The 27,133-nt window shown below is 42.9% G+C and overlaps 1 protein-coding gene across 2 annotated transcripts in view; it reads right to left on the bottom strand.

Annotated features, from left to right (window-relative positions):
- WWC1 (WW and C2 domain containing 1) overlaps positions 1-27,133 on the bottom strand; it is a 75,280-nt gene that overhangs the window by 34,292 nt on the left and 13,855 nt on the right. Inside the window, exons 2-3 of one of the 2 annotated variants that reach the window (XM_072873322.1) lie at positions 5,562-5,671; positions 30-233 (exon numbers count right to left, since the gene is read on the bottom strand). In XM_072873322.1, the coding sequence (XP_072729423.1) occupies positions 30-233; positions 5,562-5,671 (314 nt within the window). Of the gene's footprint in view, positions 1-29; positions 234-5,561; positions 5,672-27,133 lie in introns of those variants that run through there. The other variant, XM_072873323.1, reaches the window with a different exon arrangement.

The following is a 27,133-nucleotide window of genomic DNA, read 5'->3' as shown; positions in this document are numbered from 1 at the left end:
CATTGGGTAAGAGTTCACTAACTACTCACAACTGGTCTGAGAGCCCAGTTTGTGTTCCCAAACATCATGCAGCTGCCGATATTCTTGCTGGGCCAATTCGAGCCTCTGCTGTTTCACTTGATAGATCTCCTTCTGTGCAGCAATCGCCTCCTGGGCCAGGACAAGATAGTCCTTCAGCATATGCTCCTGCTCCCGCCGCCATTGCACACGAGGGTCTTCTATCTGTGTAGTTTCTTAGAGAGAAAACAGAAGGAGGCAAATCAATGGAAAGCAGGTTTGTACCACTGCCTGGAGAAGCTCCACCATTTATTGCAATATTTTAAAATAGGCCCTTGCCCCATCCCCTCATAAAAAAGTGGAATAAGGACATTTTCCTTTTTTCTTAGGAGGTGACCATTGATCCACCATGAACTCCAATGAGCTCTGCCACACTGAATCACTGTACAAAACAATTCGTGATGAAATCATTGTACAATTCTCCAACTCCTCTGCTGCTGAAGCCATGCTGGTTCTGTCTCTCAAAACATCCACACAAGCATATGCACACAGAAGCTCTAAGATACTGACATTGACTGTTAGACTTATCTTTATTGTAACTGCTTTATAACATTACCAATAAAATACCTCTACTATTTCACTGATAAAAAACTTCCAGGAAACATCATTGCCACATGACTGCATTATACTGCATCTGACAACATGAAACCAATTACAACTCTGCCCATCCTCTTTGGCTGCCAAGTGGCTTTTATTAAAATGGGGAAAGAAAACCTTCTCACTCAGATTCCATAGGTAAGTAAAAATAAAGACTCATTAAATCACAGAATGTATTCATGAAAGCATCTCAAATGACATTATATAAACAGCATCTCAGAAGGGGAGTAAACATTTCCTTCACTGAAAGCAGGCACAGCAGTAAATCACTGCAGAGTACAGGAGGCGGAGTTTAAGAAAAATATTTTTTGGTAACGTAGGCAACGCGGTCATGAACAGCTATACCACTTCCATCTCTGTTACTCCAACACAACCAATACGTTGCTGTTCAGGTTTCTAATCATGAAAAAGGCATAAGGTCACAGACAGGCAGCTAGTCCTAATACTAATTAGGCAAATTTATTGTCAGTATTTGTCTCGGTTTTGTGAAGAAGTGTCCAAAATATTTTTCATTTCTCTTTCAAGGCTATTATATGTTCTTGCTTGGAACAGGTTCCAATATTCAGTTGACTAAGTGCTCTAAACTGTCTAAACTACTGTGCTTGAATAAGGATGCCTAGTTACCACATAATGAATAATTAATAAAAAGGAGCTGCTTGAAACTATCAGTAGGAATCTAATCTGCATATCTTAAGAGCCTCTTTAAATATTTAGTAAAAGCTGCCATGGTGGAAGGTATGAGCAGCTCTTAAGCTAGTCAGGCATAAGACTAACACCACAATACACAGGATGTAGGGAAGAGAACAGTTTGACAATAATCCTAGGAGCAGAAATAGAAATAAAGGATTCTACCCAAGGGATGGACACTCAACCATTTTCACAAGCTGTCCCTGATCATGCTGAGGAGAAAATTAGCAGGATACTCCAGCAATAACTTGTTTTAACAGTATCTCAACACCCGAAAGAACACATGGCATTTCAAGTTACACAGCAAAACTTAGAGAAGCTGCAAAAGATGACTAAAAAAGCTTTTAAGATACTAACAGTATAGTTTGTAGAAGCATTTCAACAAAAAGTCCTTTATAGGTCCTGCTAGCAGAAGCAACATTTCAGCTGATGTAATATAAAAGCTAAGCGTGGACCTGAAAAACTGCCCCAAAGTAACTTGAGGAAAAAGCAGCTACTTGTGCCAACTGTAGGTGCTGCTGCCCTCCCAGACAGCACTATGGTCTCTCTTAGAGGAAGCATAAGAAAAGTCAGAAAGACACAGCAGCATATCAACTGCAAGAGTCTGAAAACCCCAGGCTCCTGTCTCTATTCTTGCCCCCAAATCCCATTTTCCAGACAACCATTACCCACACCCAGACGGAGTAACCCCCTTTACTCCACAGTTGAACCAGAAGGGGAAAGTCTGCTGCGAGTTACCCAAAGAGCTGCCCGCCATATTCCCAGACACGCAGCTTCCCTAGAACAGACTGCATGAACAAGCACCAGCAACCATGACTCAGGACTCTTAATTTCAAGCCTAATGAGTATGTTAGCAAAGTACCCATGACTCTTGAAGTCTAATTTAGGACACTGGGTCATAAGTCTACCTGTACCTATGGCTTCTTCAAGCTTGGTTATTTACAGTTTTTACCTTAAACTAGCAGCCCATTCTTCCTATAATGGCAAGAAGGGTGGTGGAAGCTGCTGCAGGGAAATCCCTCTGTTATAAGCAACCAGGAGGAAGACTATAAAAATCTACATCATCCTGAACACCTCTGTTAGGTGGTGAAACACTGACACTGCCCCAAACACGCACACCACCTAACAAAGCCAACGCTTGGCAGCCAGCTCATGGAGAGGATGGACAACGCACTTATGTGCTGAAACTTTGTTCCTGTTCTTCTAAATATTCACCTCAACCTTTTCAGTAATCACAGCACTAACTGTATCCCCTTGATTGCAGCTTTGAGCTTTGATTTCCAAACATGTAATAACATGCTGAAATAACATCTGTGAAACTGTTGGCCAAGGGCTCTCGATCTGTCCCAGCTACTGAGAAATGCAAAATACATTCAAAAGTCAGATGAAAGGACTACAGAAATGTAGTCTATTACATCATTTGTTGTCTTGTGAATTTTTAATTTAATGTTGAGCTTGTCACAAATAAATCTGATTGTTTCATGTTTGAAGAGTGTAGTCTTACTATGCTTGCATCTGCATCTGGCAAGAAAGCCATTGTTTCTTTGTGCAAACCAAATTCCAAAGAAGTTCTCCCAGAGAGAGACACTCAGGACTGTGCATTAATACTGTACCAGGAATATTCTGGGTACTCAATTAAATTTAATTGTATTTATTTTGCCTCAGAGAGAAGGTTAGAAGTGTTCTCCATCTCACTTTTTTTAATGGCTCCTGGCTTTAGATTTAATTTAGGTCTGTCCTTGGGCTTGTTTCTGATAATTAGTCTCAAATACTTCAAGTGTGCAGCAAGAACCAACATGCCTCCATCCCCTTCACACCCTCTGATGACGGTTCCTTCCTAAACAGGGAATCTGCAAGAGACCTTGGAGAGGAAGAAGGTTTTAGACACTCTCCGGAGGATACTTCAACATAAACCACAAAGATAAGCCTCTTGATTAGCTGAAGATAAGTGGATATGGTTTGCTTTACCATGATTTGGATTAGAGCTGGCATGAGAAATAGGGTCATGATTCTGTTTCTCTTCTTTTTAACCTTTTAATTGAAATTCTAGGTCAAGTCTTGTAGCCACTGGCATCCCATAAAAGTGAAACTTTTTAAGAGCAACTGCTATTAAGCAGGTGCCAGCATGGTTTGAAGCCTTCTCTGCACACCCTTGAAGCCTGTAGTGCTTTTGAGTGGCACAGACTAGGGGTAACTGGCTCGGACCACACAGGGCTCAGACCTGCAACCAGATCTTTGTGTATTCACCCTGGGGCTAACTCAAAAGTACAACTAAGATCACATTTGGTTTGTCCCACCTACATGCTGCAGTTTCTGCTAGCTGAAACACTCAGGAAGCCTGACAAGCTTCCATGACCCACAGCAGGCTTCAGATCAAGGTTTTTTTCCTGTACCTGAACTGTGTCCCCCCAGGACCACAGTTAGCCATCCTTGTTTAGGCAAATACAGGTGGAGTAAGTTAATGCCCCAGGTTTTGGCTAGGATGGGCCACAGTGACAACAAGCACTCAGCTTCCTCCAGTGTGGATAGGAGAGGAAGACAAATGAGAAGATAAAAATACATCTCAAACTGAAGAGAAAGTTCAGAGGGGACAAAGCAAAGACTCTTGGAAACATCCTCTCCTTTTACTTGAGGCAAGTTTTTCCTGTGGTCAGAGGTGACCCCAATATTCACTTCAGAAGGTAGGCTGAAGATTATTTCTTGTTATTTGGGTACAATGCCAGCTCCCACATTACATCTACTACAACAGTCCATGTCACTGCCTGATAAATCAGAGGAGGGAACTCATCAAGGGAAAAACCACCAAGCCCCACAGATGTTTCACTAGGAAGGGACAGGGAACAAACAGCTTCCCCAAAAGCATTGTACAGGTAAAACTGAATTGGCAGGAACCTCTTAATCCAACACTGCTGCCTAACACAGCAAAGCCCTTCAGAGTCACTGGAAGGTGGCATGCCCCTGTCTCTGCGCCTGGAGCATCCTGGTAGGCACCTCCCACATCCCAACACCTGATACAGCAAACCTCCAACCACAAGGGAAGGGAAGAGAAGTCCAACCATATTTTTGACTCCTCTGGAGAGCTTGCCCAGGTTATTCTCCCTTCCTGGCTGCACACAGTCATGAAAACATTAAATCATTTGGAAGAAGGTAAAAAGAAGTCTTAACATGACTTCTAAACTCAGCTCTTACTCCTTTTGTAAGTGTGGTCAGCACAGGAATAGCCCAGACCCAAATGAGACTGGAAAAAACATTAAAATCCTGTAACCTGCTGAAAAAAAGTTACTGAAGTTCTCAGTTGAAGTCCTAGAAGCAGATTTAAAAAAAAAAAACCAAAAAATAAACCAAACAAAAAACAATAAAAACCCAAAAAACCTTCAAGGCACTTTTGTCTTTTGAAAGTTTTTCTCTTTGCATGAGTTACAAACACCTCCAAAAGGGCCCGGGCATGGTTCTGCTGTGAACTTCTGGACTGCAATTGGAGCTGTTCTGTAAAGAGAACCAAAGTCACTGATTTATTCTGTTTATTGCTTTTTTCAGGGGATTTGTTCTAGCACAACCCAATACACATTTCCTAACAATGTCCGTAATGATAGATCAAGTTCTGTATTTTCTTATAATGCAAATGAGCTTATAAAGCTTAACACTTCTGGTCTATCAAGCAATCTAACAAAGACAGTAAGCAGTGGCTTAGTTTGAGGATAGAGAATAAAAATGCCACAAGCCTGAACTTAACTCTTTTCCAACTTGCACACCTCTCAGGATATCCCAAGCCTACATGAGAGTTTCCTCTCCAGTAAAGGCAGTGCAAACTGCTGCAGCTCAGGGAGCTCATGCAGTCATTCCATTTATCCCTGCCAGGGGAATAAACACAAGACCTTTGCACTGTTTCCAATGGTCTTGCCACAAGGACAAATTCCAGGCTAAGAACAAACTCCAAATGATTGCTACCTAGTTGGACTCCTCAGTAGAGCCAAATCTTACAGAGGTGTGTCCATAGTATCAGCTTGAACGTGATTGCTGATTTGAAAACTGAAAACCAAAAGGTCTCAAATTCCTGTTTTAGACAGGGAAGTAACTTGTACGATGGAGGACAGGATTTGATTTCACGAGCTGCAGATCTCATCTACTCCAAAGCATGCTGTTAGCGATTTTGTGTTCAGTGTATTTTAACACAGGCACAGAACAATCACTCTGTAAAAATACAATAACGTGTCACTTACTGGTGTTGTGGTCTATGTAATAAACTCCAACCTGAGGGTCATAAGCTTCTTCCCATCCTAACGGCAATTCATCACTAATGCAGTCTGCAAAGGTTAGTGGTTTAGTATACCTGAAATGCAAAATAATATTTAGGATGAATAAAAGAACACTCCTACGTGTCTATTCCAAACAACTGACCAGAAAACAAGTGCCACAAGGGCTTCAGCACAGAAAACAAAGAAAGTTGAAAACTATTTTAAAGCTTTTGTTCTTATCAAATAATACTCCACAAACTCTTCCCTTTCTTCATCTGAAGTTACAGCAAGATGAATTCATTTTGACAGAGCTCCCGAGCCTTGCCCAGCTCAGCCAGTACTCACTCAACAAAGGAACAATAAGAACTTTGCCAGAAACAATCCTCGTCTCTCAACTGAAAGAACAAGACTGTTTGCAGGCAAGTCCTGTATCAAAAATATGTAGACAAGAAGGAACAAGATGAGAAATGCAATTTGCATAGCATGAATAATTAAGACTGCACAATCAATAGCAAGTGCTGAGGACTGTGGGACCACTTGTCATGCAACTCCACTCATTTGCATTGCAATATGTTCTGTTTCATTAATGACAAACTAGATTAGTTTCTCAGTATCACAAAAACGTGTAACCCACTCCATCCAAATGAGGAAGTATTTCCGCAATACTGCTCTGATGAGTTTTTCTATTAGAGACCACATCCAGCAACAGTCTGAAGGCTTGTGTGGCTAAAAACAAAGCTTAGAGTACACACTCCTTGAGTGACCCCACAGATTTTAGTCACCAAAACCATGCCCCTTTCTCTCTTTGACTCTGAGCTAACGAGGTTCAGCTTGCACCAACAAAACTACTTGCACCAACTAACCAAGCGTATCACTGCAGGGAGGCACAAGCCAGGAAGAATTAAGCTTGCAGGTATCTCGTATATCCAGCTGCCAAAAGCATAATATGCCACAGGCCCATAGATCCATCACACAACCCCTATGCACCGCACGTGGCCTATCTGGAAGGAGGGCCATGACTTCATGTTGGGCCCATGAATCGCACTTACTGGAAGAGCCCTTTGGGCAGAAAGCACACCGTAAACCACCACAGCTCCTCTCTAGCAGTTATGCTGCACATATTAAGAAGAACTCAGTCAAAAAGCAGCCATGGAACTGTATCAACTCTGCCACACACAAGCCACATGCCACAGGAAGGTAAGGTGGTTAAGAAAGCAATTTTCCAACCCCCTGTAAGAGACTGAACAGGTTTGCAGAAAGTTGTTCATATCCAAAGGTAATTCAGCAGGGCTGGCAGTTAAGGAGTTTTATTAAGTTTTGAGCACACTTGAGCATACTTCATCTGGAGGCACTGAGCAACCAACTGGTAGCCTCATATTAACATCTTACAGACACTCATTAGTGTAAAGGGGAATTTTAGGAAAAAGCCTCCAACCATAAGAGGTTCAACATAAAATCAACATTTAATGACTCACATAATTCCCTGCCAAAACATGACCTGGAAGTCTGGTACACGGTAAGAATGAGGTGGAAACATTTCTGTAAAACCTACGTGAGGTTTTACAGCAGAGGTAAGACAGGTAAGATCTCTACTTACTTGCTGCTGCATTTCACTTTCAACACATTGCCTTTGCCATCTGAAGCAGTGCTTGAATCACTATTTTCTCAGAAATTTTCAATTTAATTTAAAGCTCTGCTGTGCAAAAAAGAGCTTCACAACATAGAACTGTGAAACTTTCTCAATAAAGTTTCACTGAAAGGTTTATTTTTACTGTTCTTAATCTAGACTGTGTACCAAAAGCATGTTTGTATAGAAAATAGAGATTACCTGAAAGTAAAATAGAACCTGAATACTTCTGATTGCTATCCCTTATCCCATGTTTTTCCCTGTGGATCAGGCTGTTTCCTCAGCCCAAGAGTACCCAGTATGTGCTGCTCTGAGTTGATCAAGTCAAAGATGCACAAGGGTAAAAATGCAGAGCAAGGTCAGATACAAGCAACTCTCTGGAGATAACACAGATGAAAGTGCTGGTGCAAACATGTCAGCAATTTTAACTTAAACACTAGGGTTAGCACTTTCACCACTCTGAAAACTGAACTGCTAACATTAAATAAAAGCAAGTGGACGCAGGACAGGTAGAGAAGGGGGAAGGAGCAGTGCTGAACACTGGACTCCAGAGGGCCTGCTCTCATCCCTTAGAGGGGCACAGACACGCTGGGATGGCACAGCAGGTAACAGTGAACACAGCTTGCCCTGCCCTGGCTGCCCCAGCACCTCCACTGTGCCACACGGTAGGGCACGGCCGCAGCTGAGCTCCCCTGGGCAAAACAGGGTGCTGCCTGCAGACACAGGGGTGCTCCTGAGGGTGCCTTCTCCTTCAAGCCCATCAAAATAAATGCAGAAAAACCTCAGTGTCTTCAGGATGGCGATACATTTGCAAAAAACAGAAGACAACCACAGGAACTGGTCTCTGCTTATTTTCTTACGACTTAAAAATCAAGCTGATTTTTAAAAGCTGGTCTCAACTTTACACACATCAGAAAAACCAGCTTGATGATACTTCAACATAACTGCTGAGGACTTGTGTCGTAGTAATTATTGGATTGCCCTGATCAGCATGACATTGTTCTTCCATGGCCAAAACTTTTATTTAAAAAATTCAGTGAAAAATTTTCCCCTATAGTCCATGATAAAGCCTAGATTTAATGCTTATTAGATGTTATTTGGAACAAGGGAAAGGAGGAAAAGTTAGTATTTATTTATTTGTAAAAATATATTTAAAATCAGCAGGGATAGTATGCGCCATCTAGGCCACACAAAGTCCAAGTGGCCTTTTCTAGTGCATCATTTGATTAGTAACACTCAAAATATTGCTGTGAATTGGTTTTATGATTGCTGTTTTGCTACTTCTATAGAGAGCTTTGTCAGAAGAGGTGTCATTTCATCCTGGGTTTGCAGAGTCTCTGACCTTGGACACCAGCTTCCATTCAGCCCTATGGATTGATTAAACCAGAAACCATGCATTTCCCATGTCCCAGCTACAGTGCTCAACATTTTTGGCAAGTCATCCAAGCAAACATCCCTCAACATGGGGCAGTAATTAAACCCATACTTCAAGTATATTAGGTGAGGGTGTACTGCAGGTATGAAACATACCTCAGTAGCTTAATTTGTATTACACACTGACCAGAGTTTTCTGCAGCAGAATCCTGCTCAAGAATCACATCTAAGATTAAAATCAAACCTTTTTTTTAAAAAAAACAAACAAACAAAAACAAAACAGCATTGAGCTGCACTATCAGCCCCAGGACTTGGGACTACTTTCATCAGGGAATGGTGCTGTAGTGCCAACTTCATTGCTCCAAAGTTTAATACCAAACTCATAAAGCTTCTGCTCAGCTTTTGTCCAGTCCTATTTTGCTAGAAGCAGCTGAATTCCTTCTAGATGTGCTCAGGAACCGTCAGACTCGATAGGAAGCCAAGACCAAGCAACTGAAGGATGTTTATTCCTATTTTCCATATGAAGTGTAATGCATGAACTACATCCAGTCAGTTCTTTCAGCTGGAGTTTTGGAAAAAGGGGAGAAAAAGCAAGGCAGGATCAGTCTGCTACAGCAATGACACAAGCCAGCTGGAGACTTGCCAGTTACTAGGGCTCAGAAACAGACAATAATTTCACCTCTGAGACTCAGATTTTCAGCATATCTCAAGGAGCACCTACCCCCAAGCACAGACTAGTGCTGTCCTCCCTGGCTGACCAGAAGCTTGCGACTATCCCATTTGTACAGAGGAGTAAGTATTCATTAAAGTAGAAATCTGTCATTCAACTAGCAAACAGAAGAGTAATTAGTTTTAGAATTAAGAAAGTAATTCCATTTATTACAGACAACATATGTCGTATGGCTATTTCCCCAAATAACTGCAGCTTCATAATCAAATTACTTTTCTAAACTCCTTTCCCTTGCTGTTGTGGGAAAAACTGACACAAATCAAAGAAGCAATGCTACAATTACAGATGAAAGACATGCAATATGTTGTGTAGCCAGACCATGAATAAAGCATAAAAAGAAAAAGGAGATTATTTCTTTGTTTTAAGATATGATTTCAGGGGTTGTTACGAAGACTGAAATAAACCAATTTTCCAGAAGGGGTCCAAAATCAAGCACCTCCCTAAGCACACTCACTGTGTAGCGTGATGGATTAAACAAGCAAAAGGCAAAGTTTCTTGTTCACAGAAAGACATGATTTGGTTAGTGTATTATTTCTGCATAAAACAGGACTGCTCCTACATTTGGGAAGTTAAAGCTAGGGCACATCTGCAGAACTATTTCTTTTGCAACATCTCCTTTGCAATTCACAAAGCTTCCTAGCAGCCTTGAAAAAATCTCATCAACTCAGTCAAACCATGTTATCATATAATAGGTCCTCTCTGTAGCTAGATTCAAAGCAGCAACCTAGAAAAACGGACCCCTTTCACCCACTGTGCTTATAACTAAGGAAGGAAACCTACAAAATTATTTATGCATTCCTTACCTTCCTCTGTTAGGGAAACCTCCAGATACATTCATCCAGCTTTCAAAAGAAAGCAATGCACCCAAAAGTTCAGAAAATCCTGACTTTGACTTCTGATCTCCAGTCACAAAGAGGGAACCAAGGGAGAAAAGTTAAAAGTCTGTAGGCATAGCATTTTTTATTAAACCCAAGCTAGTCTAGTTAAAAGAGATGACACTTCCAGACACATGAGTTTGTCTGCATCTTCCAGCCACACTCGCTTTGCTCTAACACCCTTTAGAGCATCAGCTAGACCAGAACTACCCCTGAAGCGCTTCATCTGCTTCTAAGCTGGAGCCTAAATTTGGTGTGGAGGTCCTACAAGAGAAACCAGCCTGAGCTAGAGAAGACATTTGTAAATCATAGCCTAACTCTGGCCTTCTAGCTCACCAAAAAGTAACCCACATGTTCGTCTCGTATCAACTCACCTGCATCTCATGTTCATCTTATCTGTGACTGCCCTTCCCCCATTAGCTAAGTTTTAATCTGGGTCATTTTTAGGAACATTTAGTGTTTTGAAAAAGACACATCAACGTAGATTTATCAATTTCCATCATACCTTCTTAGTTTTCAATATGTCATTTTTTCATTTGATTTCATTCAAGAAATTCAAATTCACTTGAGCAAGTACAATTGCTCATTAGGACACCTGGAAACCAGGTACCCTCAGCAACCACCACACACAGCAAGTCGAGGACACCATTTCAGAAACTAATCCTGACAACAGAGGTAAAAGATAACTGCATCACCCAACTTCCTAGCCTGAGGAGTATCTTATGGTCTTCAGGCAGAGGCAGGCTGAGGGGAAAGCCATTGCCCACCCACCGGCCAGTGAACGCACTGAGACATTTCCATCTTTGCAAAACATTTGCCCCCAATAGCTCGAGTATTTGTACAGCAAATGATGTTCAAATCCTGCTCCCATAGCAGGAAATAGGAAGTTAGTTTCCTAGCTCTAGTTTATAAGTCACATCATTTTTAAATTGAGAAGGGTTTCTATATTTCTCATAATTTTTGTTCTATCACCTTCAGCTTCTTTCACAGATAAAACTGGAAGCCAATGTTATCACGTGCAAACACTATTAAATGGAAACTTGCTCATCTCAGATTCCAAAAGCCTTTCTATAGTCTTTAACTGCACTGTTGTCAATCAAAAACCTCATTACACAGGAAACTGAAGGCAAATAATCCTTGTATAACAAGTTTTTGATTGACAGAAGGTTTGTTAAACACAGCTCTAAGATCACAGAGGTTCTTGATAGGAGCAGGAGATGGGTGAACTGTGCCACTTACAAATCTGGAGTTAATACTACACAGGTAACAGAAATCAATTCTGAACTTCTTAAAACAGGAAACATTATTTTTGTAATTATTGGATTTCAGTGCCAATTGGTGGCCTACAGCAATCTAGCAAACCCAGACGCAGCTTTTTAGTTAGGCTCATGGCTGTGAGTATGTATGTGCATGTACATATATGTGCAGACAGCAAACGGTGTGCTTGGGTCACCAAGACATTAAGCTTTTATAAACCAACAGTGGATTGCCAAGCTTCTATGCTGTATGTAAACTCACTTAATCCCTATGTTTGCAGGGTTCCTCAAACCCCCATAACACAGTAAAGCCATTTAAACAGTAGAGCCTTATTTTAATCAGTTCAGTACAGAACACATGGCCTTATACAAAATCCTTCATGACTCTATATGGGTGAAACTACAGACCAGGGGATTTAATACAGTTTACTGTACCGACAGCACTGGCTCACTGCATAAGGAACAAAGGTAGCACCTGGATCAGTCAGGACCTTCATGTCAGCTCCTCTTACAGCTACAGCATTAGCCACCAAAACCCAACAGCTTAACAGCTCCATTCATTTCTCCTGTTCCCTCCTGCACTCACAGGTACACAGCAAATGTATGAGGCATACAGGTTTCATGGGCAAGAAGTCAAGCAAGATAACAAAATCATGAATTCTGGCAGATATTTCCACTCATACCATTTCTCTTAAGAAACCAAATAGTTTTTAAACCCAGTGTTTTGCGGGAGAAGCTTGGAGTCAGGTTTTACTTTGATGGCTTCTAATTAATTTTTTTCCCCCCACAGCATTTCTTCATTTCTCATTTCAATAAAACTCACTGCTTATTATGTGCCAGGATGTGCTACACAGACCAGGATAGAGAACAGGCTAAAAGCACCTTGATTCCAGCTGCAACACTGGGGTAGCTGTACACAAGATCCCTGCAGGTCTGGGTTTTGAGGAACCTGTTAATGCGTAAACTCCTACTGTAACTCAGAAGGCTGCTGCAAGAATCACTGCCAGGAGTCTCGATACGATGACATACAAGCTTCTTTGTTTTTAATGGGGTCATCTCATTCTCAAGACAGATGATGATTATTTTTAAGCTTCAGCATAGAAAAACCTATCACTTTGCAGACAAATTTTCTAGGACTACAGCAATCTCCTCCTCACAAAAGCTTTTAAAAATAGACTCCTACACATTTATTACTCAATTTGGTGATCCAGCCCACCAACACACCAGGGCTATCCGTCACTATAGTAACTATTTTCCCTGGGAGCATCTTCTCTCACTGCAGGGAGAATTGCCCTTGGAGCCTGGAGGTGTGGCAGCAAAGAGGCCCTGTTTTGTGATCTTGCTGGTGAAGCTTTCCTCGCCCTGTCATCACACACCTGGGCACGATGAAACACTCCCTTGGATTCCCACTCCAACTGCAATTTAGGGAAAAGGTGATGAGAACAGCTCATCCGTAACAGCCAGTATACTCAACAGTGACACAACAGGCAGCTCTGGGCCAAATGACACCCCCAATTGCACCAAAACCTCAGCAACTGCAGTGGTATTAGGAAGGGAGACCTCCACACCGAGGGGAGAAGAAAGGAGTAATTCAGGACTACCATGAGCAGATAAGAATTATGAATGGGAAAGTGCTTCCCAGGTAACAAGGAGAAGCCTTTAAGAAGTGACCACAAATTTGGGAAGCTTCTTAACTGTGCTCCAAGGAATCTGATGAGAGATCAAATACAACATTTCAAAGTTTTGCAAGCCAGACATTATTCCAAGACCCACACAAAGGCACAGTCACCCTGAACTTCTAGCTACCCCAAACGGATGTCATTTCAATGACTGTCAGTGTGTACAGCATTGCAGCCTGGTCCTGGTCTTGCTGTGATAAAGGATAACTAGGAACACCCCTTACAGTAAAAATGGGGTCAAGTCTAAGAAAAACAGCTTATTTGAAGTTGTTGCTGTAAACCAAACACATTTGCTTGAACTACAACCTAAACATCACCAATAACAATACCCTAAAAAACAACACAACATCTCAAGCAACTCAGACTGCAGAGCTGTTTTCTTTTCAGAAGTGGTTTCCTTCGTTGCCATGATTATTGAGCACCTTCTCAGCCTCCCAAAGATCTCTCATCCTGCATCTCCTCCTGGCCCCTGATGCTCCATGCATTGGGCCACCTCTGGGATAAGCAAGCCCAACATCTATCCTCAGAGCTTATTTTCCAAGCTATCTTAATTTTAAACAGTTTTACTGACACTCAATAACTCAGTGATGTCCTCTACTGCTCTTTGGCCAGCACATGAGAATAACCCCTCCACCTCATTAAGGTGATCTTGAGTTGTATGTAATTTGCCAGTTTAGACCCTCTACTCCTTTCGCATGAGTGGGTAACATCTTTTTCTACAGAAATTAGTCACACGCTGCCCAAGTAGATTCTACACAAAGCAGATCAGGAGACACCAAAGACACCTGAAGTCAGACAATAGCCTGTATTTCAAGCATTCCAAACACAAATCCATTTATACCTTTAATAGTAATACATTTCTATTACTCAAACAGCATTGAGCTATATAATACACAATTTACCACCCCACCAGCCACAACGAGCATGCCTAGTACACATCAGTCTAACTTGCTGCTTGCTTGTTCTATCCACTTTTGAAAAGGCTTGCATGTTTACAAGCTCTACTTTGCACACAGTGACAGTCTGTTTGCCCATGCATTTCTTTTCAGTACAGATCATTTACCCCTGGAAGCAAAGAACTACTAAGTTACTTGCGAGGAAAAGACTATCAAAAACCACTTACAGATTTTAGATCATTCCTAGAGATTAACAAACTGGTTCTGCTAGCAGGAGAGAGGCAGGAGGTCAGTCATACCTTCTTAATCACTCAAATGCAAAATTCCTGGGATAGTTCAAGGTTAAAAAGTCAGGAAATGGGAGTTGAGGCTTCTCACAACATTAACTTGCCTGCCAGACTGTATATCCTGCATGCTTTCCTGAACCAATTAAGCAGAAAAGATATAAAAGAGTAAGGTACAACTTGATGAGAACAGTGCAACACTACTAAACTAAAAGCATGCAAGAGTTGGAATTTAATCATGCACGTAGTTCAAATGTCTTTAGTTCTAAATAGTTGAGGTTGTTTTTTAAGTTTGCCTGCAGTTCTTCTAGGATAAGCAGCCTTGCCACCTGCACAGCCTCAATAGATTAACCAAAATCAAGTCAGCTCTCTCTTCGCTCAGAGGTTCGACTGTTCTTGAAGAAGGGGACTGGTCACTTCACTGAAAGGGGTAAATTGTCTACAAAACATCCAGACAGAGGAGTTAGACTAGTTTCTTGACATATGTGGGAGATTATGAACTGGAAGGCTTGTCTCTGTTCTTGCAGCCTGCACTCCTACTGCTCTGAAAGGCTGCCTATAGTGTGGGTGGCAGCAGTTTACATTGGCAAGATGCCTCAAGATAAAGAGGTGTATAGGACAGACTCCCCTCCACAATACAGCTCCTATAGCAGGGAACCAATAGCTACTGTCAGAAAAAGATAAATATTTGAGATTTTGGCAATGAAGCAAGTATTAAACAATTGCTGTACCTCAGCATTCAGGAACACGTTATCCCATGGACGGCAGCATGCAGAGGCAGGCAGTGGCAGCAAAGTGAGCACTGGGCTGACCTTTTGGATGTCTATAAAGGGGAACAGATGTGTGGTTCACCCCACAATCTGACTTCATTGGGCACTGAATTTTCACTTCATGTATGGTGATCAAAAACCTTAACTTCTTTGAGAAGCAATGCATGTTGCTATATTTCTTACCAGTATGTTCTCTGTACTGTGAAAAAGAGCAGTATGACAGCAAATACCTCCTGCGACACTACCAGCTCCTGTGCCCTTTATTCACATGGCATTTGAAGTGGGAAAACAGACAACTCCAGGGTGGCATCACTGGACTCATCTAGGTTCCCTAGTCTACCCAATGCAGAAACCAAGCCTTGCTAGTATGGAAGTGTATTTAGAAAGGGGCAAGGGAAGCACAGGAGGCTGGTTTTACATGCATGTAGTTTGTATGCTGCTCCCTGGTTCACCTACTAGCACTGGGCTAATTGCTAACTCCATACAACAGCTTTAGTAGGACTGCCTGCTTGCTATTTCTGCATCATAAATGTTTGTATTGAGTTACTACAGCTATTTGATGTTCCTGATCCAAAACAGCAACATTAGCAGGCTCTTTGTTCTGCATCACTTGCAGAACATAGTCTAGGCAAGCAGCAGGGCATCACCACAGCCTCTTCTGCTCTTTGCCCCAGGACAGATCAGCTACAGTCACTTTGCTTTTATGTAATGCCTAGATCAGTTCTGGAAACATTACTTCACTGCTCTGTGATCTGACAGCAGCCTGTCAACTCGGAAATCTTGTCCAGATAGAGCTGAATCTCGCTACACATAGGAAGCTACCAAGTCAAGCAAACACCAAAGAGGCCTAAGTGTAGTAATAAGAAGACATGGGCCCCTTCGATGCCGTCGTAAACTCAGCAGTGCCAGGTATGAACAGGAATATTTCTGGCTGCCTGTAAGAATCAGAGATGCCCGGTCAAGATGATCTTGGAGCAGTGGAGAACATGGAAGAACAAAAATCCTTCTTGTCGCAAAGCAATTGTGAATTCAAGATACAGAACATGTACTTAAGCATAAGCATTGCCCTGCAAACTGTAATCCATGCCATATCCTTCAAGAGGGGCAAACCAAAACTATTTCAACAGACACAGCCTTGCGGGTTAGCACTGAAGACAACCTTTGGAAATGAAGACATGGCACCCTGCTTCTTCTCCGAAGAGGAGAATGTCCAGGTTACACAGCACTCAGCTCATGGATGCAGCAACTGCTGAAGCACATAAGCAGCTGGAATTCACAATATCAGCTTTACTATCTACTACTGTTGCTATTAGTGTTGATGCAATGCCTTCTCAGTTCCTGAAAAGTTATACTGTATAAAAATAAACAGAAATGTCAAAACAAGAACAAGAACCTTGGGAGAGTAAAGCTTTAGGAGATGTAAAGAGTGTGAAGCATAAGATAAGAGTATAAAGCTAATAGGTTTAATACCTTTTTCATCCAAAGTAACAAAGCCTTGATTTACTATGTAGTTAAGCCACAAAACAATTATTCCAAACTGCGTTTATAGACAGAACTGTACAAAGCACAAAACATAGCCCAGTACTTCACACATTGCAAGGGAGTCAATACAAATCAACAGCTATTGAAGTTTACTCGCTCATTTGAGGACAGCAAAAATGAGATTTGCATCACCAAGTGAATGTAATTGATTTACTCTTACAAACATCATTTATTTTGAATGATCCACTATCAATATATTTTGCCAACAGATTAAATTTGTGTTAACATAGAAGTTATAACACCACTTGCTTTTTGCATTCCCCTTCCCCATCTATCTCGCACAGCTTAAAGCCCACTTGCAGTCCTTCTGCCAGCTCCGAAGTGGCACAAGCTGCCTGCTGAAGATCTGCATGCCCAGCACCCAGCTCAGGAAGAAAGAAAAGAGTCCATCTGCAGAGAGGCACAGGCCAGAGACCCAGGAACCACAGTTCAGATCAAACGGGGAGAAGGACTATGGATTTGGTACCGTCTACTTTCAAAACTCTGGTACAGTGCCACTAAGGCGAAAGCCTTCTTCAGGTTCAGGACAAACATGCATTTCATCACAGGCAAAGCCAAACATATCAGCACCATGGTATCTTGAAACTGGGATACTGCTTGTAGCACCCCTTACAATTCCCAGCTGCCAGGTCCAGGGGCGGTGAAGGAGACTGCCCTGTGCACAGGGACTCTCCACAGCTGGAGCACGTGTGACACCAGGAGAGCTGCCCACTCCCTCCCGAAACACCAGCTCACAGCCAACAGTCTCCTCCAGGGACACTGTGCTCATGGGGGATCCTTTCCCTCTTCTTTGCACGGAATTTACACAGCCACAGGAAAAATAAATTAGATTTCCTAAAGCATTCTAGATTGGTGTATGTGACTAAGAAAGGGGACAGTAATGAATTGAATCTTGAATTCAGCACAAGTTTCATTATACTGAGTTGCCTTGTCTCCTGACAGGAGGAGCATTTTAGTCTTACTCAAAATTTTAAAAATTTGAGACAAATCCCAGAAGCAACATGTTATTTTTCAGAATTCAAGGCAAAACTCCTTATGAAAAATTCATTTCCCAAGACTGTTTACAACTCAAATATTATTGCAGGGAGTATTATCTGAGGATCTCTATGAACATAAGCTCATGGATGCAATCTGTATCAATTGTTTAAAGAGGATGTAAGTAGAAGGGCTCAGCAGTTAAGTACAAGAAATAAATGATATACTGATCACAAATTATAACTGGTTCCCAAAAAAGCAAGGTGGCATCTTTAAACGTGTGCATGCATGTGTGTGAAAGTGTCATCTTTTACCATGGGGTAGCTGACAGTTATTTTGCTGTAAAGGCCTTGTGGAGAAGACACTGCTGTATGTTTTGGCCCGAGGCAAAGTTTCTACCTAATGCAGTGTATCACAATTTTTTTAAGTGTCCAATAGACCTTTACAGATGTACCAGGTATCAAAAGCTTTTTAGTTATTCCTCAGTTCAAAACTCACAGCATTTCTTTCCACCAAGCAAAGACTCAGCATAGGTACCACTTCATCACTGCTGCTCACACTTCATGGACTACGTATATGTCAGAGACACACCTTACATAGTCTTACTATTAATATTTAGCTACTATTTTACTTCAGTGTATGAGAAAAGAGCATAGGAACCTCCTTCCAAAGGAACGATCTTCCTCTTTCCAATATTCTCTAGTGAAGGTATCTAAAAATACCTTAGATTGTTTATGTCTTTTTAATATTGCTATATTCCTACTTCTCCCATCCCAACTTCTTCCTCATACAACAGATGTGCAAAACTCATTTGGACCTTGAAAGATTATCAACTCCTGACAGCAAAGTTACGTCAACTACTCTAAATCCCTTTGGAAGCAATAAAACATACTTTGAAATATTTCTCATATGAGAAATATTCTAGACAAAATAAATCAGCTGTCAATGGTCTTAGCATATTATCTTTGCTTTGGTGTGCTGAAGGTTTTCACTGTTACCAAATTAATCCTTCTCTGTAGTCAGTCTCTTGCTGTTCCAGAGAGTCAACTCTGCTAGCAATGCCTCCAAACTTTGGGAAAAAATAGCAACCTTCTTCCGCATTTTAAACAAAGGCCAGATTTACAGCACTCCCTCTCAGGGAAGATCAAAAGACTGCAACTTTTTATAAAACAAAGTAAAATAAAATCAGAGTAGCCCCTGAAGACTAAATTCTGGGTTTGGTGATGACATAACCTTACTGGCATTGACGCTACAGTACAGGAAAGTTTCACCTCAACTGTACTGGCCATTCACTGCTGGAAGTCACAAAACTAATGAGAACAGCCAAGGCCTCCTACATGCACATTAAGTGAATGAGATACAGGTCCTTGTGAGAAGACAACCAGCATTCTGCTAAGTCAAGCTGAGAGCAAGCCAGTGATTCTGCAGGCAGTTCACTCCTCAGAAACCCAGGTCATAAACTCTGCAGTGGAAAGATGTAAGTGGGCTAGCATTTAATGATCCTCTCCCCTCAATTTTCGTCATAACTGAATGCCTGGTGATTGTTTCATTACTGGTGGTTTCAAGGTTTATAATGATAGCCTGCCAAAAAAATTAGCTTCAAGTCTCTAAAGGTTCTGTACCTCATTCAAGCTCCTGGCTCGTATGACAGCAGACACACCAACTTCAGTACCACCATACTAATTGCTCCATGTTAAGAAGTGAAGGAAGTGAATCACAACAGAAAAGGCTGCATTTCATCCTGGCCTTACAAGCTGAATAACTTCAAAGAAAAAAAACAAATATGCCACATTCGTCTTAATCAATGGCAAATGAAAGCTGGGGTTATGGCATCAAGCTTGGACCAATAAGGAAGCTGGCTAGCAAGTCTACCAGTTTTGAGAGAAATGCTGTGTTCATGCCATCCCATGCTTTGCCCAGGAGCAGGCTGTGGACATGCAGCATATTATATTCTCTGTAACCCAACTAGATATAGCACGTGTCAGCCTAGCAATACTGACAGCTCCACCACTCAACAGGACCAAATACTGCTTCCACGAGAGCATCAGAGGTGATGGCAAGACTACTCATCGCACTCCTCAGCAAGTCGATTCAGCTCATTCAACTGGGAGATGAGTCTTCACATACAAGAGCCAATGGACTGCACCAGCCAGCAGGAGCGAGCCAAGCTCCATCTCCCTAAGCAGAAGCCACCCTGTTCCACACTAGCTGAAAACAGACTTCCCAAGATCATTAGCACACATCCACATTCCTAGCACACATCTAGATCCTCTAAAACTGAAAAGGATCTGAATTTGATAAGCGAGACAAGATTTTTGCCCCAGTGCTCAAAGCTAAGCATTTAGAAAGGAATTAGCTAAAAGACACTGGCAAACACCTGAATTCCTCTAACAAAAAACACACAGCACACGAGTAAGTTCATATAGCCATGGAGAGAGAGGTTTTTATTCTACCCTTGTGAAGAGAAAAAAAATTAATTTTAAGTATCTGCTCCCGAAGTTGCAGCACAGTCTCAGCTCTAAAAGTGCCACAGTCACAGTCAAGCTGTAACGATACTTAGGTTTCTTCAAGAATGCAGCATTTATCATTTTGCAGCACATTCACAGTCGCAGTAGTAAGTGTTGATTTCTTTTTTGCACTGCAAGGGTTGCTTTATCTGTACTGTGAAGCTAGACACTTTCCTGGGATGTGCTTCAGGATTAAATGCACCCAAAAAGCATGTAAGAAAAGGATCAATTTCCAGGCAATGCAGTTTCTTAACTTGAATCAGCATGTGACTGTACAAGGACACGTGCTGGTACAGGGGAAGGAGGGAGAATTGTGTCAGATCCACAGCATAAAGACATCAGCAACTGAGCCAGGCTAATGGTTTGTTGCTCCCATAAAAAGCATCTCTCCCACCTTCCACCCTACACACCTTTTCCTTGCTCCTCTTCCCTGTCCTGCAGCTCCGTCTCCCCTATCACATCCTCCAAGCCCTCCCACAAACTGCTTCCATTCAGTTACACAACAGAAGAGTACCCAGACTTTTCTGCTGAGTGAATTTGCAGTTGGGTTAGCAGGACTCAGCAGTTGATAGCATGCCAGCGACAGAGGAGTGTCAGGAACACAAGCAGCACTAGGGAAAACTGCAACTCCCCTTGTCAGTTGTGATGAGCTTTCTGGCTGCTCACCAGATTTCTGGGCACCAGACTCGCAGATGAGCTTCATCTGCTGTGGAATCATAATTAAAACTGGTCCTCTCGAGTGGCCCATCTTCTCCAGCTGCCAGACTTTGCCTTGCTACTGCCTTCAGACTCATTATTACTTATAAATGAAGTGTGTAGAAACAGTCAACTTTATAAGCTGGTCCCTTAGATTTACGTGCACCCTTAGATCGCACCAGCCCTGCTGCAGGACCAATGGACGCCCTGCCACCGACTGCGGGAAGTTATCTGAAGACATGACAAGGAGCTGTTTGTTGGAGCTCTGTGCAGCCGCAGCACTCGCTGTCAGCCCAGCTGGGCGGCACACTGTGTGCAGCGTGGCCAGCGGAGGAATGTGCTCGCTGACTGCACCTTTTCATCTCGATAAGGATTTTCAAGGTCACGATCGCTTCCCTCCCGACTCCTCCCCAGCTCCAGTGAAATCCCAAGCATGCAGCCCTGGGCCTTGCTACGCGTTCCCACCCTCCGCGTCTCCCGGACACCAGCACAACCTGTCGCATTCCTCCGCAGCAGTAAACCCCAGCCTTCCTACTTGCTCGCAGCCAGCTCCCAGGGTTTAGCAACACCTCTCTCTCAAGAGCAAGCAGGCACAGCACTGCAGCAGCAGCTGCTCTGCCAGCAGGCCCAGCAGTCCCGGTGCTGCAGGGTCAGGATAACTCTGCAATGAGGCTTGTGACCTCCAGGATTAACATTTCTGAATTAAATATTTCATAGAAAAACAGGCTGCAGCCTGGGCCAAAACCTAATCTCACTCATGGGGCCAAGAGAAGGGCTCTAGTTGTGCACGCTAAAGCACATGGCTGCACGATCCGGTGAGCCTGTCTTCAAGGGCATTGCGTGGAGGCTGCCTTTGGGGACAACCCCTGTCACCCTGTCCCCACACCCCCAGAGCAGCCAGCCAAACCAGCCCAGCATCAGCAGCCAAAGGGGAAGAGCTGCCTGCCAGCCCAGGGCTCAGAGAAAAGGCAGAGGTGATGGTGCCAGGCCTGGGAAGCCCCTCTCCTCTGGGCACAAGGGATGTAGCCCCCTCTCCTCCACCCAGCAGTCATCTGTGCATAGATACAAGAAGCTTAAGGACCCGCACACACTCCTCACACCACATAAGATTTCTAGATAACTGCTAAAGAATCATACATGCTGCCTGCTTACAAAGCCAGCTAATTATACAATCTGTTAAGCATGTATGCGCACACAACGGTGCTTTGAGTCATTAGAGGACGGGATTTATACTTCACTGCACGCATCTTGCTCTTTGTGAGTGCGTGCCTGGATACAGCCAAAACGAACACAAGTATCTGGAATGTCTGCAGCTCGCCGGCCAACGTATCTGAATACAAAGCTGAGCCCTGCAAGAGTGACTGGCTGTGTGTGACCCCAGTTGCTCATATTGCTCCCTCAAAATCCCTATTCCCTTTTTTACCACTCCGAGCATCTGAAAGCAGAGTACAGCATAATGTTTAAGCCATATTCTGAAGCTGTAAGAGCAATGTTAGCAAGGAAAAAGCAGCAATGCAGGTGATGGGTTGTGAAGACAAAGAGCTCAATGTGGGAGCCAGTAGCTCTGCCTGCCATAACGCGGCTGTCCCGGGTTTAATCCCGGCAGAAGGGCCCTCGCGCTCCAGAAGGCAGGGACCTCTGTTCCTATGGCAGCAGCCACTCCTCGACAGCCAAGCCCATGCCAGATGGAGATGCCTGTCCTAGGTGTTTCACAGACAGATAATGCCCGTGGTATGTCAGAGATGCCATCTCTTCCCTTCAGTCATTCTGTCTGCATTTACTAGTGCCGAATTCGCTCCCACTGATTTCAGGCAGATCAACTACAACGCTCTACAGGCAGATCAACTACAACAGCTCTCTTCAGAGCACCCCAGGTGAGGCACCCGGCAGCTCTGGGTCAGCAGCTCAGACTAGGGTTCCTCTCCAGTTGCTCCACATGTCCTCACGCAGCAGCAGCTGGCAAGGCTAAAAACAAGTGGCACACAGCACAAAAACACAGGGCTGCACAGATCTACCTGTGCTCAGCACTTTAGTTGGCTTCTCACTGTATTCCTGTACTCATTAACTAAGCATCTGTGTCCTTTTTACGTAAAAACTGAGAGTAATAGCTGTCTTCTGTGGATTATATGTCGTTTCTGGCATTTCTTATTCTTTAAATAATTTCTTCTGCTGAGGATTTCACTTCAACTTCCCAGATCTCCAAATAACCAACGTTACCTGCAGGTGAGCTCTACCCCCCCAATTCAACTGGCTTCATCCCTACAGCATGGCTCCATCCTATGGAAAGCCCTTCCTATCCTAAGGAATCATATACCTATACCTTATGCTATACTTTCAAAGGGATGTACTTGGCACCAGATTTTCCATTTTTACCTTCTATGCATTGCCATTTAGCCTGATTATTTATCATGAACTCCAAAATAGAAGGATTTTAAGCATTTGGTGCATAAGGCACAAAATATTATTTAGAGGCTTCGTAACAAGTCAAGTCAAACCACCTCCATTTCACATGTTTCTCTACCCTGCAAGTCAGGGGAAGCAGCAGAAGGCACCAACTCTGAGAGTTTCAGGTTTGTCTTGGAAAATATGAGTTGGTCAAAATAAGCTCTTAAAATCCAGTAGAGACCACACAAACCTAGCAAGGTACAGAAGGAAATCATATATTTCTTTACGCCATATCAAGCCCCAGCACCTGCTCTTCTGTATCTGGGTATTTTCTCCTTTTCAGTTTTCAACACAGGGGATGTAACCAGGAAAAAAAGATGGTGTAGATACCCCTATGCTCTCCTCACAAAATAAGCCCTCCTTGTAGAGCTACCTAGCAAACAAGTCACAGGATCTGCAGGTGCTTTAAGGCACAAGACATTTCACTCCTGAGATTTTCTTGTGGGGCACAAAATGCCCCAGGTCACCAGGGACATCAGCCAGAGCACACCCTGCCTTTCCGGGAAGAACGGGACAAGAGGCAGCATTACTTTCCAAAAAGCCATGCTTAACAGCCAAGTTAATTAGCAACTCAATTGCTATGTGCAACTCTTTTATACATCCACCTTGGTCACACAAGAAAGTACTAACAAATTTGACTATTTAAGTCACCACCACTGGATTTCCAAGCTAACACCTCCACAAGGACATGCTCACATGTCAAGAGATGTCAAATTCCAGAACCGGATGTCTCTCTATAGATTTAGGTTGTTCTCATCTCCAGTTACCTTAAACAGTACCTTTCCTTGAAACTTAGAGAGCTAGGTTCTGAAAAACAAATTACTTCAGAGCCAGCCTTCTCTATGCACAATCCAAATCCTGTATAGCTGACATTGTTAGAAAGACATCGTTGTCCAGCTTACATCAGTCATATTTTCACTTCTTCCATCCATGCAAAAAAAGGAAAAATCTGGGGGGTTTTTCAGACAGTGTAAAATACTGTTTTTCTTCCAAGATCCCTCAATAATATTTTTTCCCCCATAACGATCAGGTTTCATAGCCTTTGTCGCTGCCAAAGTATAAGAAGCAGCTGAATGAGTAAAAACCCCAATCTGAAGTCTTACTCAGTGAAAACCAGTATTTTGTAGCAAGATACTTCAGGTAAAACTAAAGTAGCTGCGGAGGTGGAAAGTGTTATTGGAACCAGACCTCTGTGGGTACACACAGCCCCTGTAAGGGGGCTTGGGGCAGACACCAAGGAGTACAGCCTCTACACACTGTGTGCTCTGCTCTCCAACCAAATTATGCCAGGCATTGTGCAAATTATTGGTTGCCTGATCTAGCCTCAGCTGTAGCTTGTTTATAACTCACTGAAAACTAAACTGTTAGAATACAGCCATCACTGTTGCTCAAGGCAATTACCTAAAATCTCAGCTATTTGTTTCCACTCTTCTTTTTAAGTCAAAGCTGTGTTTAATGGATCTGACATTGTGCCTTATAGCACCATACATCTGGTCTTAAGCAAGCCATCACAAGAGCTCACGGGCTTGAAATTTGCTGCTTAACTGAGTACTACTTCACCATCAGCACCTGAATGAGATGCAACTCCCATGCCAGTAATTTTTTCAGCAAATAGTTTCACTGTATTATCCATTTTGTTCATTTCTACCCAAAACCTGATCTACACCATCAGTGCAGAATTCTCAACATGTATATTAACTTACTTCTATCAGCTCAGCTAAATAAATCATTATCCATAGTTTAGCTCGTCTGCAAAGACCAAGCTGAACTTCTCCGGCAAACAACATACTCCTGTTGTCCTTGTCCAATATCTTTAAGCTAACCTACAGACTGATCCAGAGAACCAATTTGCTATCAAGTTCCAAATTCAGTGATGAAACCGCAGAACTATTAAAAACACAGACCTTACTGGCAGAGGTCTTTGAACACTCCTCCTTTCCATTAATAATGCCCTTTATTCAATGTCCTTCTAATAATTGCCAAATCAATGGCATAAACAGATGCTTCTACGGTTCCAGACCAGAGAAGACAAAGGACAGTGATATTGCAGAAACTGCAGTGCTTGGGATGAACAAAATATGACATTGAAATTCTCTCTAACAGCATTTCAGAGAAAAATGTTGAGTGTTTTGCTAGGCTCTCGAGCAACCACATGCTGAGCAAAGCCAGCATGCAGGTAAAATGGTGCCTTCAGTTATGCATGCAGAAGTTACAGGGAGGACATCCAGAAAGAAGCACACACCTTTTTAGGTGTCACCTTCACAGCGTCACAGCAGATGGAAGTACAGCCCACAGCACAGCACTGAGAAAGCATAGATCTGATATTTAAGCTGACTGCTTTGAAAGACAAACTACAAGTGACACGGCTGCCTCGCTGAATCCATGCTCACCACCCACAGTGCCAGGCAAGCACAGCACAACTGCACCAACTGCAGCTCAGGAGCAAGCCATGACTTCTATGGGAACCATGTTTTGCAGGAAGGTCACTCCAACCCAGCAGGTCACTGCTGCAAAAGACAGTTATTGAGCCATTTCAATTTACTGCAGCAGCAGAAACTGTGTCGAGTAAAAGGGGGAGCAGTTTTCTGTGTGCCAGCTAGCTTAGTGAGGAGATGGATGTGCACCAGGGCTGGAGGAATGGCCACCTCCATGGTGGGAAGGCTCAGTCGCTCCCCAGTCTGCTCCAGCCCTGCCAGCAGGGCTTGAGCTCAGGCCCACAGCCAGACCTCCAGCAGCACAAGAGGGCAAGCTTAAATGATGCACTACAGCCACAACCAAGCTCTAGGGCAAAGCTTTTTAGCTTTTCCACCAGCAAATATACAAGTGGTTACAATACTGTAAGCAATGGTTCACTGCACTCTTTTGAGATGGATCCAGAGGCAAATCACTTATGGTTACTAAAATGGGGGGGGGGGGGATCAAAATCACATCCCATCCAGCCTCTACATGAGCAGCACTCATTTAAAAAGTGAGGTTTGTTAATAAATTAATCCCTTCTATTTTTCCTCATTAATATATAATACAAAATATTGGCATAAAACCAGATCATACAGCCTCACAGTAATCAGAAACATTATGCCTCACACATCAGCTATTCCTCTGTCTGCACCTGAACTCCTTGATGGGCAAAGTGTCCACCATATAAAGCCAAGAAGTCACCCACTCAGGGTTCAGTCTAAGGAGGACTGGGTTTGTTTACCCCAATTTTGTCCTTTCTATGGAACTAAACCAATTTATATTCTTCAAGTACCCAGTGCTGCATTTTCATCCCCTTATGTGACTAGCCACCAGCTTAGACGCACTGATGCTCTGACACAGCAGATGATAACATATTCTCAGTGCTCATTGTAAAAGCAACAACTTTTCACAGTTACCTGGAAACGTTATTTCAAATCAACCGAAGTACAGCTTTGTACAGCAGAGCCCCCAAGCACCAAAGGGACATCACCTCTGCTACATGCCTCCCTGATCACAACACAAGACAGCAACAGGGAATCTAGGGCTCCTCTCTGATCACCAAGGAGCAGAACCTACCTATGACCAAATGAGAAAAACAAGTAAACAGGACCAAAAGGGCAATTTGTTACACCTGTGCCAGACAGAAAAATGCATATATAGTCCTTAGTGAATTGAGTGCATTGCCCTGTTTTCTTGTTCAGTTGAATCAAAGCATGCCAGAAGCAGGCTGTTACAAAACAGGAGCAGGAAAGCTAAATCAGACAATGCAACTTTCAAAGAGGGACTAACCTCAGTGGGGAGGAAAGAACACAAGAATTTTGCTGGCTTTCCCCATCCAGCATGGATGTACTTTATATTCTTCCCAATACAAACCTGATGCGCAAAGGAGAAAGAGCTCATAAAGCTACAAAAAGGAGCAATTCCAAGATGAGCCATCAGGAAC

Source organism: Ciconia boyciana, chromosome 9, assembly GCF_034638445.1.
Source record: "Ciconia boyciana chromosome 9, ASM3463844v1, whole genome shotgun sequence".
NCBI classification, from domain to species: domain Eukaryota; kingdom Metazoa; phylum Chordata; class Aves; order Ciconiiformes; family Ciconiidae; genus Ciconia; species Ciconia boyciana.
The sequence above is the reverse complement of the archived record's forward strand: the minus strand, read 5'-3'. Positions and strand labels throughout refer to the sequence as shown.